We start from the raw sequence: 19,798 nt of genomic DNA on the forward strand, positions 1-19,798 counted from the left end.
AGAAGAGACATACAATGTGCAAAAAGGTTACCAGCTGCCACAACAAATGAAGCAAGCATAAACGCAGTGTTTTTCATATCACCATAAATCCAAACTATTTTGGAAAGTGAAGAAATTAATAAAAGCAGCATACATCAACTACAGCAGTAAAGACGAAAGTAAGATATTTGCCTTCTGGGAATCAAAAAGTAGATTGCTTCATGATCAGGTGGTGTTCTTGCTTCAAGTATTCTGGTTTTCTGTTGGCATCAGACAATACAGCTGTTCACAACGGTGGGCTTTTAAAAAAAATGTTTCAACAGCTTTTAGGAACTGTCTAAAATCAACTCACTAAGTGGTGGAGTTATGCAAAGCTTGTGGATCACTAAAAGAACCATGCTGCAACCAGATAAACTGGAGTGGCGAAGAGGTGATAGCAGTGCTCCAACAGCTGAAAGAGAGTAAGAGGAAGACCAATGCAGAAGAGCCTGTCAGTTAAGATTATGGAGCACTGTGATGTTTACGAGTAACCTCTAACATGTGCCATGCTGGAGAAATAGCAATTTAAATAAATGGAGTGACCCAGAAAAACGTCAGAGGACTTGGGAATTGATAAGTACAAAAAACAATTGGCCCTAAACACTATTATTAAACATTAGAATCAATATTGATAATTTGTCTTCCAAAAATGAATACATCCTGTAATAGAAAAGAAGAACACAGCCAAAATACATTACTTGTTAAAGAGCCAGTACTAACTGATGCAGTTATGAAAAAAACATTAATTTATTCGTAGTTAGTCATCCTTATTTCACTTCGAAACATACAATAGGCTCTAAAAGAAGGGTGTTACTGCCAAGGGGTGGAAAGAATAGTTAAAGGTTGGTGCTCACGTGAAAGAAGAGAATCAGAAAAAATTAAAAGTAATTTTCTTAAACAATGTATATGATCTGCTAAGGCAAAAAATCCTTATGTTAACAGGTTTGCCCCTAATAAAATTCAAGTCTTAGTCGTAATTTATTCTTAAAGAATGAAAAAGAAAGGACTCCAAATCAGAAAAGAAGAGAAGGAAGAATAAGAAGAAATAACGACTAAGATTGAATATTATTAGGGGCAGGCCTGTTAACATAAGGATTATTGGCCTGAGCAGCTCCTATACATTGTTTAACAAAATTACTTTTCATTTTGTATTTTGGCTGTGTTCTGCTTTTCTATTACAGGATTTATTCATTTTTAGAAGATAAATTATCAATATTGATTCTAATGTTTTATAATAGTGTCTAGGACCAATTGTTTTTGTACCAATCAATGCTGGAGAAATAGGACACAGCCCATTTCATTTTAATGAGGCATGTTTGGTCTAGAATATTCATGAGGTCTTTCGAGCGCACCAGTGAAAAAACTAAACGCTATCTGGACAGGATTCCACATATATTCCCATTTACAGAATAGTCAAAAAGTGAAACACCACAACTCCCTAAACCAGACCATCCACCTAAAACAGGTTGTGCGTTCTAAACCCTGGACAACGTACATAAAAAAGCAATATCATGACGCTTCACTCTCACAAAGGCAACACCAACTAATACATAACCACTCACTATACACAGAACAGCACAACCACTACCAAAGGACAACACAAAGCAGAACTTCCTTCCGCCTTTCCTACGAAACAACACGCTATGCCACACTATTAGTCACCAAATAAATATACCTCATCAGAAATGCAACAGAAACCGTGACATTCAGTTCCACTTTTATTTTTACCCACCCATACCTCTGGAAAAATTAGAATGTGCTACAGTTGCAATTTCCGCATCAATACCATGTTGTTGTAGTGGCCACATAGCCTACAATTTTAACAAAAAGTATCTGTAGCACAAACATAACAAAAGTTATTAAAACTGCTCCACAGAGGGTGCAGAGCTGTGCAAGAGCTATAAGATTGTTAACTGGTCCCCTTTTAGATGTTGATGACTTTAATTATCAATTTAAAGACATAACAGTATGACCCGGATAGTGAAAACATCCCCACTTAACAGACTGGGGAAGAGTTTTTGTCTCCAACAAGAAAGAAAATCCGTAAATACTTAAAAGTAATTCAAATATGGTGGCTAGTATCGTTTAATTACTTGCACGTTTACTGTTTTAATTTCATTAATAACAGGTATTCATATTCAAACCACAGACACTGTTTTCAAAACTGCAGTAATTTCACCATGGCACTCGGGCTCTAGAAATGCTACAAATATGATGCACCTCTTTTTTTAAGCCATTAAGTGCGCCCGTCGTCCAACGGCCATCGCAAGCACTACCTCGGTAGTGCTGTGCACGTCCGTTGGCCGCTGCGGCCCCTCACGCGCAATCGAACGCCCGCACTGCGGCGGAATTGCCGCTGCGGTAAACAGGTTAAAAGTCTTGTATACTAAAGTAATATAGAAAGTACTAAATAGTTCTGAAGAACTGTTTTCAAACGAAATAACTAACATAATTGCTGCATAATTTGCCACATAATTTGGTACACCAGTCACATAAATTGGTCCTTTTCCCCCATCGATATATAATTCCAATGTCCCCAACTATATTACACACTACAGTACATAAAGAACACAGTAAAAATGGAAACCACAATCCAGGTATCTAGAGAGAAATACACACAATGGAGGCAAACACAAATCCATCATTCCATGGGTATCCTTACAACTAAATGGATTCACTTTCTTATGACCTGTATTTCCACACGTTTTTAATCTTGAACATCTCAGAAGAAGAGCACACTGCCAGGAAATTTGAACCAGAAAATGTACATGCATTGCAGCAATGTGATTGGCCCAGAGGAGCCTGGGTGCTCCCTGTTCCGGATGTCACGAGGAGGACACTGCGAGGAGGTAAGTGACATTTTGTTTATATATACACCCTTCCACCCCCGATCCGTGCCAGCCGCCACTGACTACATGTGCTCCATTGCAATGGTTACAGAGTACCCTGTCCACCAAACTGTCGGTTTGCCCACATCATTTAAAGGCAGGCAAAAGTGTGTGAACCATGGAGCCTACGCTCGTCTCGTTGCCAACATTCTCCTCCAAAGGCCAGACATAGGTTAGCCATCCGCTCACTCCTCCAATTTAGAGTGGGCGGTCGTAAGTCTTTACATTTTGCTGGCAGTGAGGGACAGAAATAAATAAATACCCCCACACCATGACAGAAAACGCCCATGGTCTCAGGGTCATTAGTTTTTCGTTTTTCAAAAACAAACTCCCCTTTGGGTCTTTCTTTTTGAAAAATTAAAAACTGTGTTAAAGTTTGACGGACGGCAGTCGTGTTTGACAGAGCCATATATCAAACTTTAACACTGATAGGAACTGCCGTTATGGCAGTTCCTAATTTCCCACCAAAACATCTTTAAAGAAGAAGCCAAGCAAGAAGGCTTAATTTCCCATCATCCATGTGCACAGGAAGTGACATCACTGGATTTACCATCATCCATGTGTAAAGGAATTGACATCACTAATTTCCTGACCACTGCCGCCTACACTCCTCCCCCGCCCCCCCTCCCCTTCCCAGGACATACTTAATGGTGGTTGCAGCACGGGCGCGAGCAGTGGGTGAAAAGGTAAACCGTTCTACCCGTCAATGTGTGCACCACACCCAGCGCCAGAAACCCTTCTTCTCCTCCTACCCACCACTACTCTGTTGCGCTCCTCTGTGTTCTCAACTCCGGCCACCAGTCGCCTCAATGATGTGACACAGCACCACACTAGCAGGTGTGTTCTCATGCACCACCTGCAAGTTCTCATGCACTCTCCCACAGCCTACAACAACCACTCTCGCACCATCAGAACCCAGCAACCCACTCACTCACACAAGCCCACCATCTGTTTACCCAGAACAAACACCACCCACACAACATGCCACATATGTGCTCCTCAACATCCGCTCGCTCAAACATGCCACAGAGATATGAGACATACTACACAACTACTACCTACTACACAACTCTTCATCACAGAAATCCTATCTCTGCACCGGACGTCGCTACAGCCAACCCCGCCGGCTACAACATAACCAAACAAGAACATCAGCACAAGCCCGGAAATGGAGTTGCTATCACATTCAAAGCCATCAGCTGCACCACCTACACGGATACCCACACCAGCTACATGGAACACCTGGCATTCAAGATACCCATGACAGTCAACTTTTCCCTCGACAGAACCCTCATGTACAAGCCAGTACCATGCCCCAATTTCGCCATTGATACCAAGGACTTTGTCGCACCCCTCACCGTGAACGCCAGCACCTTCATCCTCCTCGAAGACCTTACCTTTCCCCTAGAAGACCATAGCAAAACAAATTCTATGGCCCTTCTAGAAAACTTCACTAACTCTTCACTCAGCAAGTTACAGAACGCACCCTATCGGACCAGATTTTTTCCTCAATCTGCAACATCATAATTGATAAGACAGAAATAATTTTGACTTGGACAGACCATGGCCTCACCAGTTTCAGCATATCCATCTTGTACTGCCACAGACCTACCACCATCGGAAACGCTCACTGCAGCTGAAAGGAGAGGAATGGGCTTGCACCCTCTCTGATCCCAGGCCCGAGCACACCAGCAACGTGCTGAAAGCAATCAAGAATCTCAACAGCTGCATCATTGCAGGCGTTAACACCCTGGCTCCCCTCAAGTGCAGTCCACAGCAAGAGCCTGTCGCTTGACCAACCGGTATGCAGAGAAACATAGGTTGATTAAACGCCACTGCAAGCAACTAGAGCACAAATGGAGAACGCAAGACCTCTTCAAATCAGCCTTAAGTTGCAGATACGGAACACCATGCGCACAGTTCTTGCATATCACATCAACACAGGCACTAACAGCAAGGAAATCTTCGCCATCAAAGATTTTACTGTGCCTCCTGCTGCCTCCAGTAACATTACTCCCTAACTAGACCTTTACAAAAGGCTCTCAGAATTCTTCTGTTACAAAATCACCTCCATATACGGCAACATTGACCCTCGACCGCACCCAGTCAATGTAGCAACTCAATTTCCCATCACAGCAGAAGAACAAATCCTGACCTCATGACCCACCAGCACCACTGTCAAAATCTCTGCTACCATGTAGATCATACACTCGGGGGCTCCATCTGACCATTGTCGCTACCAAGCCTTCACCAGAGGACTCCTACAGATAAGTGAAGCACTAACACCAATATTCAATGCATTTATTGACAAAGCCACATTTCTGGACACCTGGAAACAAGCCACGCCCCTGCTCAAGAAACTTTCCGCTGACCCAGAAACTCTTTCCAACTACAGACCCATCTCCTTCCTAACATACCAGCAAAGGTCTTAGAAAACGAATCAACGGACGCCTCAGTGACCACCTTAGTAACCACAAGCTCCTTGACGCCACGCAGTCTGGATTCAAGTCCAACAATAGTACAGAAACAGCACTCATCACACCCACAAACGACATCCACATGATCTTTGACAAAGGACACAAGCAGCACTCATTCTATTGGACGGACATCACTGCAGCATTAGATAGGGTCTCATACACCATCCTTATCAGGCGCCTCCGCTAGATTGATATCCCAGAATTTGCTCTACACTGGAGCTGTTCCTTCTTAACAGGTAGAACACAAGCTGTGAGCCTGGTACCCTACTCCCCAGAAGTCCACTAACTAATTTGTGGAGTACCTCCAGGTTCATCGCTCTGCCCTACCACCTTCAAGGCATACATGATACCGCTGGCCAACATCTTCCAAGCACATACCAACATCCTCGCCTATGCTGACGACAAGCAACTCACATTCTCACTCATGGACAGATCCCCCAACATGAGAAACCAGTTCACTGCCTGCGTGACTGAAGTTGCAAACAGGATGATAGCCAACTATCTCAAGCTCAACACAGACAAGACAGAAGTAGAGATCTTGGGCAAGAACACATCACCATAGGACTCCAACTGGTGGCTGGCTGAACTCTGACCCACACCCATGCTAAGAACTTCGGCATAATCACCAACAGTAAACTGGACATGACTGCACAAGTCAATGTTACTGCATCCTGCTTCGAGGCCCAGAAGTTCCTAGGCAAGATTTTCTAAGTGGCTCCCAAGCAACACTAGAAAAACTGTCACTCACGCCCTAATCACTGAACTAAGGGAACATCCTCTATGACAGGATTACCAAGTAACTCACTACTAGACTGCAAACCACCCAGAACCCGGCAGCCAGACTCTTCCTTAACCTCCCACGCAGAACTCCCATCACACATCAGGGAGTTCCACTGGCTTCCGATACACAAACAAACTCATATCAAACCCCTTACATATACATTTAAGGTGTTACACACTTAGGGTCCACCTACTTGGATAGCTGCATCTCCTTCCATCAACCACTCAGACATCTCTGGTCTGCAAGACTCCTACTCCCACACATAACAGAACCAGATCAGGAGGGTGGGCGCTCTCTTACATCGCTACTAAAGCATGGAACTTCCTCCCACACCACATCAGAGCCTCCTCCTCTCTTCCACAAAAAGCTGAAGATCTGGCTTTTCAATTAACAAACGTACCATAGGGCTGCGATTGTAACACGCCTGCTCAGAGCCAGGAAACCCTTGCGGGTGATAGTGCACTGTATAAGTACACATAACATGCCATTCTACTCACTTGTCTACAATCCTGCCCGTCCTTTTTTAGGTCTCGCTGATCCAGCGTGCATGCGCTGTCAGCGAGACATATAGTAAGCCGCTTTTGGAAGTGCTTCCAAAGCGGCGACCAGCTTACCTGCACGCGCACAAGCACGCGCGGGACGTGTACTTGCGTTTTTTTTTTATTGTTTAATTTCGCGGCCGGCCATGCGCCCAATGCTTGTTTTGTAAATGTATGCCCTCGGGCGCCGCTTTCCCTCCCACAGCACCTACGCACGCATCCATGCTTGGGGCCGCTGAGAAGAATTCCCTCCCACATCTCCCCCGCTGCTTCCTGCATCATTTTCCACAAGCCGACCGTAACAGATTCCTAGCCCGCCACTAACCGATGTTCCGGAGCGGAAGCGCTGCAGAGCTCTAGGCGCTATGCACCTGTTGGCACTTGCAGACCCTGAGCTAAACAATGTATGTCCCCATAATGCAGGTATCGTCTGCATACCCCATGGATATGGCTCAACCAGAAGTGAGTTTCTAGGCGCTTACTTGGCAACCCATGTAAAACATGCAGGTCTTTTGTGCTATTAATGGCGAGGAGTGAACTGAAGGTTGCTTAACAGGTCGAGTCGGTGCTCTCAGCTGTGCCAGCCTTTCATATAGGCAGTGTGTGGCCTTATACTGCGCCCGTGCTCCCAGAGACTGCCAGCACTGCCACGGCTCAGTATGCTGCTCCCCAAGCTCCGAGCACACACGCATCCATGCTTGGGGTCGGTGGAAGGAATTCCCTCCCACCTCCCCCGCTGCTTCCTGCATCATTTCCCACAAGCCGACCGTAACAGATTCCTAACCGAATTGTACCAGCTGCGCTGACAACCCGGGCACCCTGTGACATTCGCATCTCAGCGGCAGTGTAAAGCCTTGTTGGTTCTAGTAAGTGTTTTTAAACATATGTTACTATTTTAATGGATGTTACCAATGCAAACATGTTTTCAAATGTAATTGCTTGATGTTGAAGTACTTCGAACCCTATTTGGGCATAGTCCTCATCATGGAATAAAACTTTTACCATGATATTTAGGTAGGCATTTAGTACACAATCAAATCCTCATAACTCTATTTGTCTAGGAGAACTAATTTTTATAAGGTCGAGCCTATACAGCGCTTGTTTTTGTGTAGTCATGGGTAGATTAACTAATTTAGGCCTATGCTGCGACGCCAACCTGGCCCCCCCAGTTCCAGAGTTGACCGCTCTGGTCGTTATGCCACATCCTCTTCAACTGTTTGCTGTTGGGCTCCTGTAATTTTAGGCAGGTCAAAGGTATTTCGGGCCTGCCCACAGTAAAGGGGATTTCTATGAAAAATTGGAGCGCTCTTAGGGGGGTCGCAGCAGGCACCGAGCGAAGGGTCTCTATGTCTCTGGGCTTGAAGCTCCCTTAGAGGCATGCAGAAATAAAGAGGTGGAATGCTGTCACTCACTCTGCCTGACTGAGAAAGACACCTACATGTTTTAACTCGATGCATATTTTATTCATTTATTTATAAATCCCACTCCCAACCGCCATAAATAATATCCTTTACCAAATAACTTTGTATTAATGTATTTATGTTTGTATTTATTTTGTATGTGTGTGATGCATGTATTTGTGTGATGCATGTATTTTTGGTATAAGATTTGTTTTTGTTTTCTGTGTAAAATTTTCAGTAGTTATTACACTTTTTTGTTCTAATTTTGCATTTTAGTCCTTTTTAGGTCTCGCTGAGCCAACCCCCCACACACACACACACACACAACCCCCCACACACACACAACTCCACATACACACACCCCCACACACAACCACACAACAACCCCACACAACCCCCCACACACACATACCCAGACCCCACACACACACCCAGACCCCCCCACACACACACCCACAACTCCACACATACAACCCAGACACCCACACAACCCCCCCACACACACAACCCTTCATCCATCCATCCATCCATCTATCTCGCCCTCACTCTATCGCCCTCCCTCTATCTATCGCCCTTCTATCGCCCTCCCTCTATCTATCGCCCTCCCTCTATCTATCGCCCTCCCTCTATCTATCGCCCTTCTATCGCCCTCCCTCTATCTATCGCCCTCCCTCTATCTATCGCCCTCCCTCTATCTATCGCCCTCCCTCTATCTATCGCCCTCCCTCTAACTATCGCCCTCCCTCTATCGCCCCTCTCTATCTATATATCGTCCTCCTATCGCCCTCCCTCTATTTATCTATCGCCCTCCCTCCATCGCACTCCCTCCATCGCACTCCCTCCATCGCACTCCCTCCATCGCACTCCCTCCATCGCACTCCCTCCATCGCACTCCCTCCATCGCACTCCCTCCATCGCACTCCCTCCATCGCACTCCCTCCATCGCACTCCCTCCATCGCACTCCCTCCATCGCACTCCCTCCATCGCACTCCCTCCATCGCACTCCCTCTATCGATCGCACTCACTCTATCGATCGCACTCACTCTATCGATCGCACTCACTCTATCGATCGCACTCACTCTATCGATCGCACTCACTCTATCGATCGCACTCACTCTATCGATCGCACTCACTCTATCGATCGCACTCACTCTATCTATCGCACTCACTCTATCTATCGCACTCACTCTATCGCACTCACTCTATCGCACTCACTCTATCTATCGCACTCACTCTATCTATCGCACTCACTCTATCTATCGCACTCACTCTATCTATCGCACTCACTCTATCGCACTCACTCTATCGCACTCACTCTATCTATCGCACTCACTCTATCTATCGCACTCACTCTATCTATCGCACTCACTATCACACTCACTCTATCTATCGCACTCTATCTATCGCACTCACTCTATCTATCGCACTCACTCTATCGCACTCACTCTATCGCACTCACTCTATCTATCGCACTCACTCTATCTATCGCACTCACTCTATCTATCGCACTCACTCTATCGCACTCACTCTATCTATCGCACTCACTCTATGCATCGCACTCACTCTATCGCATCACCACAGCATCACTCAGGGGCACCACAACATCACTATGCGCTACCACAGCATTACTGAATGCCACAGCATCACTCGTCGCCACCACATCACTCAGCGCCACCACAGCATCAATCTGTGCAACCATTCAACAACAACTGGTTCAAATATGTTCTCTCAATGTTTGAAGCTTTATTACAAATGTCACAAAAAGATGTTATTATTTCACTTCTGTTCTTGGATTTTCGTCACAATAAAATACCCTGAACATAATCTTCACAAAAGTTATTTACAAAAGTTTAAGCTATTGCCATTATAAATTACAATAACTTTTACTTAAGTATTAATTATAAAAAAAAATAAAAGCCATTGTTATTTGTAATATCAATACATCTAAGTCACGTAAGTACAACACATATTGCATTACAAATGTTATCGGTGTCACATTTGCAAAAGTTATAACTATTGGCATTGTAAATGACAAAGCTATTCATTTCACTATTTTCAAAACCAACACAAATAAAATATTTGTCATTTACAATAACAATAGCTCAAACTTTCCTAATGCGAGACCTATTGCATTGCAAATGCTTGTTTCCAATCCTGCCAAGAAGCCCAAAGCAGATATCGAACTGCAGATTTGAAGGAAGGTCCACAACCAGGCAATCATATGGCCACACACATCAGGCTCTGTAGAGGTTTTGCAAAGCAACATCACTCTGCACCTGATCTTACAGAGATCTTCTGCCGCTCAAGGCTATAAAATTGCATAAGTACTTGTGGGCCTTCAGATAGCTTTCATCTTGTCTTATATCTTTTTTTGTTAGTTTGATATTTGTGCGGTTTATGAATGTCGTCTCATGCATTATATGACTAAGTTTATGAAGGTGTTTTTTTTTTTGTAGAAGTAAATCCATAATCTGACAATGGTCATGGCGTTCTCTGCTTCGTCACTATAAACATCTAACCTAACACTCACACTCAACATCAGCCCCACTTAGAGCACCCAAGGAAACAATACATTCTAGGCAGAGTGTGAAGCTATACATAAAGCCAACAATGGAGAGACATACCATACAAAATTCCACAAAATGTCCAGCAACAAACACGGGTTGTGCAAAGGGTCTTAAAGGGTGCTCCCAGATGCAGCCATCGAGGGTAGTTAAAAACAGCCTATGGCATGCCTTTGTACTATAACACCTGTCTAGTGTACGCTTCACAGTCTTGCATTACATCAGTATTTGGGACAGATTAACCATTTCCAGGCACAGTATGAGAACTAGGACCAATGTTGTGGACTACCACTAAGAAGGATGAAGCGGAATCCTTACCTTGTACCTCATCTTGGGGCAGGAATGGATGTAGAAGCCCATGTAGTAGTAGCAGAGTGCAGGGGCAGTCTCATGCAGCCGTCTGGTGAAAGCGATTTCGCTGGAAATAGAAAGAGCAAAACATATTAGGATTTCAAACCCATTCTGGAGCACATAAAGGCAGAAGTGGCAGATTTAGCATTACCAAATGAAAGGGAATGAAGGCATGCTCTCAGAGCCTGGTGTGGAGGAGTAAGAGTAGAATATGACATATGAAAGAAGCAAAGGGAAGAGAGACACCAGTAAAAAGAAAGGAAGGAGGATGAGAAGAATAGGCACAGGGAATCACAGTGAGTAGGAGCTAGGTGTGGAAGGGAGGTGAAAGTAGGTAATAAGAGCCAGACAAAGAAATACAGAGAGGGCAAAGTATTAGTTCTAGATGAGGAGTCTGAGTGTAAGGTCCTATTAACCCTTTCGATGCTGATGACGAGCTCAGCTCGTCATCACCCACGGGTGTCGTGTGCTGATGACAAGCTGAGCTCGTCATGGTGCCACTAAAATGGCATTTTCCAGCACAGGGGGGGGAAAACGCCCAGCAGCCATGTGGTTAAAGGATTGTAAGGAGTTGGTGGGGGGTGGGCGCACACTGCCTCACACTCCAGCACTCAGTTTGCCCCGATGCATCACAATAAATGCAGTGCATGATAACACTTTCTTCAATGTCAGGCTTTAGTTTTTCACCCTTGTTGGTGCAGCCAGTGCTGTGTATCTCTAGACACGTGTTTCAGGATATTTGTCCTTCTTCAGTAGAGAGCAACACTTTTTTGGGGGTGCTGGAGATGCTGCCCAAAGCTGGGAGGTGAAGCAGTGTGCTTCCACCCCCTTCTGATTGTAAGGAGTCATCGAGTGCTTGGTATAAGAACAGGAGAGGGTATTTTGGCTGGATCTCGACACTATAGGAGCAATAGGAGAAGTGGTGCACGCTAAGGGGGTCAGGAAGCATCTTCTGTTTAGGGAGAATGGCAAGAGCAGCAAGTTGGTTTGTGGTGGGGCTTTGATTTGGGAGGGGTTTACTGAAAGTACCAACATATACAACAGTCCTTGATGCTGTGTCAAAAGTGGCTCTTGTGCTTAAGAAGTAATGTAAGGCAGCTAAAGCCTGTCTGCCTTTCTTTCGTGGGGGCGAAGAGGAGTCTTGGGCTAAAGAGACACGAGAAAATTCTTGAGTATGAGACCCAGAGACTGTCTTGCCACTAAGTGGGGGTTCACATAGAAAATGGAAGAGACATGGAGCTCAAGTTGCTACCTTCATGTCCTTTCTTAGAAGAGTTCGGGGAAAAATACCAAACTCTAAGAAGTGTTTTCACTCAAGATATCTTCACTTTTCAGAGAAACACGTTTCGTCCCACTCCTGTAAGCACAAATATATGGATAGTTTTTGTGCCACTCCCTTGAGTTAGGCAACTTCCTTTGCAAGAGCAACCAAATGGGACCATAGGTCAAGAGAATCACAAGCAGTAATCTAAGAGTGACCCTCCATCTTCTCTGAGGAGCACTGTGTGGTAATAAAGACACAAGTCCAACGTGATTGTTGAGTTTTTAATATGATCCAAGAAGGAAAATAGAGGACGCACGGCCGACGTTGCAGATAAGAGCCTCATTCAAATCCAACTGTCACCATTTGAAAACCCCACATTCACATTCTAAAGTTGCTAGTAGTAACAACACAAGCTCAAAACTTAACATAAAGCTAACAGAATAGTAAGACAACATGTCAATTTACAACCCTAATGTATGGAGGTACTATTCCTATAGCAGAAAGAAGACGGAAGAAGTAGTGGTGGACGAATCCAAGGGGATTCTTAGGATAATTTCTTGATACCCTCACACATCTAAAAGGATGTCATGCTTCATCATAGGGCATGCTCCTCGTAGGGGCAACGCTTCAATGCCCTATGGCGAAGGGCCACTTTATCGGAGATCTTTTTATTTTAAGCCATAATGAAGTATGCATATGTAAGGGAGTGGAACATGTGGGGTGGAGTGAGTGTGTGAAGTGAACCTAAAACTGTCTAAGGAATACCAAATTACATTTTAATGCGCTGCTTCCCTTGGCAGGGTTATAATAGATGAAGGGTGGCTATTGTAAGGGCTCATTGTACGTGAATAGCCTAAATGCGTTGGTGTGGTCAGGTCAACATGTTTCGCGCCTTATGGTCAAGCCAGATTCTCTGAGCTTCCTCAGGACCTAGAAAAGATCCCTACCCCACACGTAGGAAGTGATATATAGTGTTGAGTACTCCCCTATAGGAAAATACCTTTATGAAATAGTCATCTAACCAAAATTAAACAAGAATTATAAGTAAACATTAGACAAACCAGTCGCCATATTACAAGTTCAGGTGCTTCTCAAGTTTCTCACAATATTTTATTGTGTCTCCTGATGGTAGACATGCTCATGCTATTATTGGCGCTGACAAGTCGCGCACGCACATACGCACACACACACACACACACACACACACACACACACACACACACACAAGCCTATAGACAAATGGGCCGATGAGAAAGGTTAAGGGTGTGATCTCATGGTGAGATGCAAATCTGGTAAGCACATATTCCTCTAGGGCAGTGGTTCCCAAACTTGTTTGACCCGTGGCTCCCTTGACCCATTGGCCATTGCCCGTGGCTCCCCACTTTTTTTTGGAGGGTAGGGGGGAGGGGGGGAATGTAAGCCCGCCCTCGGGAGTGCTTTCATTTTTCTCCCTGAAAATAATTGGGATGAAGCTGAGGAAGGTATTATAATCATATACGCAGGGTGTTTCGTATTACTAAAGCGGCACCTCTAATAAAATATTCCTAGTTGGACTTCTTTGCCCATGCCTTTTTTTTTAAGAGTACACAAACTTTTTTATCCCACTTACAGTGCTAGATAGCACCCCTATGTATGTAGGTCCCATGCCCAAAGTGATTCTGCGCCTGAAAAATATGTGCATGTACATCCATTTCTACCCGTGTCACACGTGTCAACACACCTGTCTCAGCAGGGTGACTCACGATTTTTAAAACACATTCAGCATTATTTTTGCTGTCTCCTCACTAAAATTGCCTCCAAATCAATGCAAGCCAAATAAATTCCTCTGACTTTTTTTTAAACAGCCCTCTTTCTTGCTTCTAAATGTTGGCATTATGCCATATATGGTGTTTTACTTCCCCTGTGCTCAAGGAGAGAGCAGGCCTGTCTGGAAATGTGTGTGTGCACTGAAAGAAATGTGTACTGGAAGTTCCTATGGTTCAAGTAAAAATTTCAATACTTAATAATACTTAGTGTGTTTAATTGACAGAACAACTGTACTTTCCTGATAACTTGCATTGGTGAAAAATGCATTTGGGAAAAAACAAAACTACTAATGATTCTAACAAAATAAATCGGGCATCTTCCGCTTACTTTGGGAGTGTTAGAAAGTGGGGATCCAGTGAAATGGGGAGGTCATCTCTCTCTACATGCCATTAATTAAGCACTACCTTTACAGCTTTAGGCAAGTCACTTACAAATCATCTGCACCTTGTGTTTAAGTCTAATTAGTGTAACTGAAGCCAACAGACCCTTCAACATTAAATGCATTAAAGTGCTTGGTGCGTGACTCCCCTGGCTAGGTTTGACGGCTACCCAGGAAGCCACAGCACACAGTTTGGGAACCACTGCTCTAGGGATATTTAGTTAACTGTGGATCAGAGTATGGTCCAAGAAGGGGTTGGGAAATCCAATTTGTTGCATCACTTGTAACAGAATTCTGACATGACTGGGGTATAGGTGGATAGTCGCATTTGGAACCACAAAATGTCATTGTTCAGAGCTCTTGTATTGGCAGAGAGGCAGAAGATCCACTGTTATTCTTTTCTAAACCGTCACCTTATTCCACAGTTTATTTGCCTAAAAAATTATTCACCTCAGGTCATCTGGTGAGTGATTAGAGTAGCAAAAGTGGATACACATTTTAGTGGTGTTGTGTCTGCAGAGGATGTTGCTCCGGTGTTCCATTATCCTCGCTTTTGCAGGTCTAATGGTCAACTGCACGTAATGAAGGCTGCGGGAAATTAGGTAGACACAGTTCTTCGTATTGCAATTTGTGTGAATCTTATGTGCCAAATACGGCCCGGACCTAATGAGACTTTTTTGGTGTGTTTGGTTAAAAGCCGAACCCACAGGGATAGTGTCCCATGACTTGTGGTAGGGTCCAGAGGGTGTTCAGCTTTGGTGTCTGCTTAATGTAAGGTCTGGTATACACTGGGAGATCCTTCAGGTACTAGATACGACAGGGTCCCTGAATGTAGGATACCCCAATGTGTCATGATACCGCATTGGATCCAATTAGAATTCGGAGTAAAGAAGGTGAGCACACAGGTTAGGACATTTCTAGTGGGTAAGTATGTTGGTCTCAAGGAGAGCTTCCCGGAGGCTGCTCCATGCTTTGTTTTGGGTCCGTTTGAAGATTCTGGGAGGATAGTTAAGAAACGGGAGAGTCCTGCTGAGTTTTTCAGCTTGAACATCATAATCTTTCAACGTGATGGAGTTTCGCCAAAGGTGCAGAAACTGTCCATGCAGTAGATTGTCCAGTAGGGCTTTGGAATGGTGGCTATTGAAAAGGAGCAGGCTGTTTCAGTCAGTGGTTTTCTTATAGGTTTTGGTAGACAAACTCCCTTCATTGATGGAAATCAGTGAATCCAGAAATAGGATCTCCTTTTCTGAGACGGACTGGGTGAATTTCAGGAATGGGTTGAGCGAATTGATCCAAAGACAAAATTCTCAGCACTTATTGATGGGACATTTCCAGAAGATAAGAATATCATCTGTGTACCATTGCCATGAAAGGAATGGTTCCTTTAAAGGAGTTGACTTAGGCAATTATATATTGTTCTTCAAAGGTGGCCATGTACAGACAGGCCAGGCTGGGGGCAAATGCGCTCCCCATTGAAGTCCCTTGGGTCTGATGGTAGATCTGGGTTTTGAACTTGAAAAAGTTATTCTTCAGTGTGATGGTAGTGCATTCAACAATGAAGTCTATGGGGTTGTTGCAGTCCAGGTCTGTGCTCAAAGGCTAGTCTCAACAACCTCAATGGTTGCATGCTGGGGGATGTTGGTGTACAAAGCCTCTACAACCGGGGTGACTAGGAGGTCGAATTCTTGTTGGTGGTCAGTTCCTGCAATTAGATTCAGCACATCCCTAGTGTCTTTCAAGAAGGAAGGGGTCTTTGAGACCAAAGGTTGGAGACGGTGATCACAGAACTTACTCAATGGTTCCAATAAGGATCCAATACCAGAGACAACTGGTCTCCCAGATGGAGGGAGAGTCCCAGCATCCAGGACCGGTTTCGGGGTTTCACCCCTAATCAACTAGGCTAGCTTGACTCCAGTGGCATGGAGAGCACGGGTCCCACGTCTGGGCATACCCGTCCCACTAGGGATGACAAATGCAAAAAGAACAACTGATGGACAAAATGCTGAACAATGTAATACATTCACCCCAGTACAGACTTCTGGGCCTGAATACGTCATTTTTTTGCTCACTATGCCATTCCAGTTTAGACCCAGCCATATGGAAATCCGCCTTGACACTGATCCCCATGGGAACAGTCCAGCCCAAATTGCCAGGCCGGGTCCTCCCTGGACTGAAAACAAGCATCCTAGGACGGTCCCATTCTCACTTTGCCACCAAGCTAGTCTGGCTGATGAGGGGTGTTTCCGGTCCAGGGAAGACCTTGCTTGGCAGTTCGGGCTGGATTGTTCCCAAAAGGAACAGGGTTTAGACTGATTTGCTTATGGCTGTGTCTGAACAGGGGTGGCAAAGTGAGCTAAAGAAAGATGATGGATTAAACCCAGATCTGTGACTGGGGGGGGAGTGTCTGAAAAGTTTCAGTGCTCCATCCATCATGTTCCTGTGTTTGCGTAGCACAGTTTGACCCAGAGGAAAACTCATTGGGGTAAGTCTTTTTTTGAACCACCTAAGCTTTGTTTTCACCAGTGACTGAGACCAACAGTTCCCTGGTTCTATCAACAAGGTGCTTCCTGGATCTATTAATATATGTGCAAAGGATATACCCTGGATCCAACCATTGCAGTCTCACCTCCTCTAAAGATGACTGTAGTAGAGAAAAGAATGATTGACTGCCCCATATGAAAAGGAAACACTATGTTCAGGAAACATTGTCCCGCTAACGTCCCTCCTTGTTGCTTACAGGAGAAAGGACAGACAAGTCCTAACCACCAATGTATCTGCAAAGTAGGCAGTATGCGGAGACTAAACTGACAAAGCCTACAATTTGCGGATATGAGACACAGAGGATACTGCAATAAGAAATACAGTCTTCAAGGTCAAGAGCCTCAGAAAACAACAATGGAAGAGGTTCAAAAGGGGTACACATCAAGAATTTTAGAACCAAAATGAGGTCCCGATAAAATGAAAGAAGCAGAGGGATACATATATAAAGACCTTTTAAGAACTGCATCACAAATGAGACTGAAATAACGAGGACTGATTAGTCAAATAAAGGAAGGTTTAAAGTGCCATAATCAACACTAAACAATGCCCACAGGAAAGCCTTGCTGGGCCACAGATGGTATTTATAGAAGAACATAAGATATACAAACCTGTAGAGGGTCAACCTGTTTTTCCTCACAAAAGGTGATAAACCTCGATCAGCAACCGGAATAATTAAATTAGGTGGAAGGGCAACGAACAGCCAAAATGGTAACCGTCTCTTCCAACGGAAGATCAAAACCTCTCAGCTGGTTCTGGTCATTTGCCACAGTTGAAGATCAGATTGTAGAGGTTAGGATGTAGCACCCTCTCTTGGTGATCATCCCAAAGACGAAGCCAAAGTCGGGTGAGGTGGGACCAAGGGAGGGGAAAACACTCAGGGTCAGCAGTTTGGAGTACAAGACCCAAATTGGGGTTGTTAGAATAAGCAGTGCTCGGTCAAGCCTGATTTTGTTCACGACTTACAAGATTAGCAGCAGAGGTGGAAGCCAGAATCTCAATGAAGGCCAAACACCCCTTTTAATGACCTATGAAGAGGAAACGCTAGAGTGCAATTGGCTGGATACGGAGTGCTTTCAGGGATAGTAAGTAGGTCTACAGAGGGTGCGCCCTGCTGAGCAAAGCTACCTTACCTCGCCTCTGGTTACAGATGTCACTTGTAATTTGCAAGATGACATCTGCTGAGCCAGTCACCCTGATGTTGAGGGATCCTACCAGGTCTATGTACTGGTAGTAACATCATTGGAAACACCAGCCAATGCCAAAGCTTCAGAGCTTCCACATAAAGTGCATCAAACCCCGTTCTACCTTGTTTGTTGCAGTACCCCAAGGCAATTGTGTTGTCTGTCAGCACTTGAATCGACTTACTTTAGGTAGACTTGGATTGACCTACTCTTGGCAGAAAAGCCTTTAGGGAGAGCTTTATGTCTCACAGTGCCAGAAGATGTATATGATGACGCTGCCCAACCCGGGGTCAGAATTCTCTGATCTTAACTCATCAAAATTACCTCACCAGCATAGAGACTATGCATCTTTCACAACTGTGAATTATGAATAGGTAAAGGAGAATGGCCTGAGGCACATCTGACTTGTATCTGTCATCCAGCACCAAAGGTCTTAAGCCACCTCATCGGACACACACATCTTTCCCGAAAGACCTTCCTGGTGCTAAGAACACTACAGCCGCAGATTTAATTGATGAGCATTAATGTGCCAATGGGCACAGAGCACCAGGAGGATTCATAATGCCACAAGCCTAGGAAGCATCATAATCATCAAGGCAAGGGCCACTGCTGCTGCCTGAAACATCAAGATTGTAATCTGAATGTCCAGTGCAGGATCCTGACCCCCTACCAGCCTCAACAGATAGGTGGAGGGCAGACTACTGTTGTTGACTTTGTCTGTTGGCACCACCACCGCCACTGTCACCATGAAAAGTCTGCATTGATTGCTACACACGCTGAGAGGACCCCTTGAGCATTCTTCCAATTTTCAGTACTGCTCATGGAACTGGTATGCAGGGGAAAGTAACTCCAGTGAGATTTACTGTATGTAAACCTCCCTAAATATGCATCAGCCTTCCGCCAAAAAGTCTACATGCATCAAGGGATCTGTATCCACTTTAAATATATGCAGCATGGCCTCTTTGACCGTCTCAACATGCAGGACGAGTTCTTAAGAGTTTGTGGTTCGAGTCTGGCATATGAGGAGATTTACAAGATGAGGAATCTGCGGTTAAACATTTCCATCTGAAAAGACAAAGCATTGCACCCCTTGTGTTAAAATAGAGGAACTGATGGGGGGAACCCAAAGGTCTACCACAAAGCAATAGGTGGTGGTGGTTGCAGTAAGAACCAACATTTGCTTGTTATTCCCCCAAACCTCGTATCTGAGTGCTATTTATCACTAAAGATAAATTCCGACTAAGTGGAGTTGGATGTTATCATTTAGCGGGCCACTCGCAATGAGGGACTTATTCCATAGGCTCTTTGCCATAAACGATGTGTCTAGTACCACCTAGTGACTGGGACAGAAACTGCTTCTATAGTTCCCGGATACATCTTAGTGGGCCTGGTACTATGCACCTAGGTGCATGTCAAGCCCTTGCTCACATGCAGCTCTGCATTCTTGATCATCTTTGGGACTACGAGTAGGTCAAGTTTCCTGATTAGATCAAATTGAATAAATTCATTCGTTTGGTTGGCTAGTAACATGCTTTCTGAACATCCCTCAAAAAGTCAAGTGTTGCAAGCAATATTTTATTGCATGATGGTTTTGATGAATAACAGTGA

At 44.6% G+C, this 19,798-nt stretch overlaps 1 protein-coding gene across 5 annotated transcripts in view; it reads right to left on the reverse strand.

The window, feature by feature from the left end:
- ATE1 (arginyltransferase 1) overlaps window positions 1–19,798 on the reverse strand; it is a 513,860-nt gene that overhangs the window by 91,932 nt on the left and 402,130 nt on the right. For all 5 annotated transcript variants that reach the window (XM_086922952.1, XM_086922953.1, XM_086922950.1 and 2 more), the window contains one exon: window positions 10,987–11,086. In XM_086922952.1, coding sequence (XP_086779078.1) covers window positions 10,987–11,086 — 100 coding nt within the window. The remainder of the gene's footprint in view (window positions 1–10,986; window positions 11,087–19,798) is intronic.

The sequence above is a fragment of the Lissotriton vulgaris genome, chromosome 5, assembly GCF_964263255.1.
Source record: "Lissotriton vulgaris chromosome 5, aLisVul1.2, whole genome shotgun sequence".
Taxonomy (NCBI): Eukaryota; Metazoa; Chordata; class Amphibia; order Caudata; family Salamandridae; genus Lissotriton; species Lissotriton vulgaris.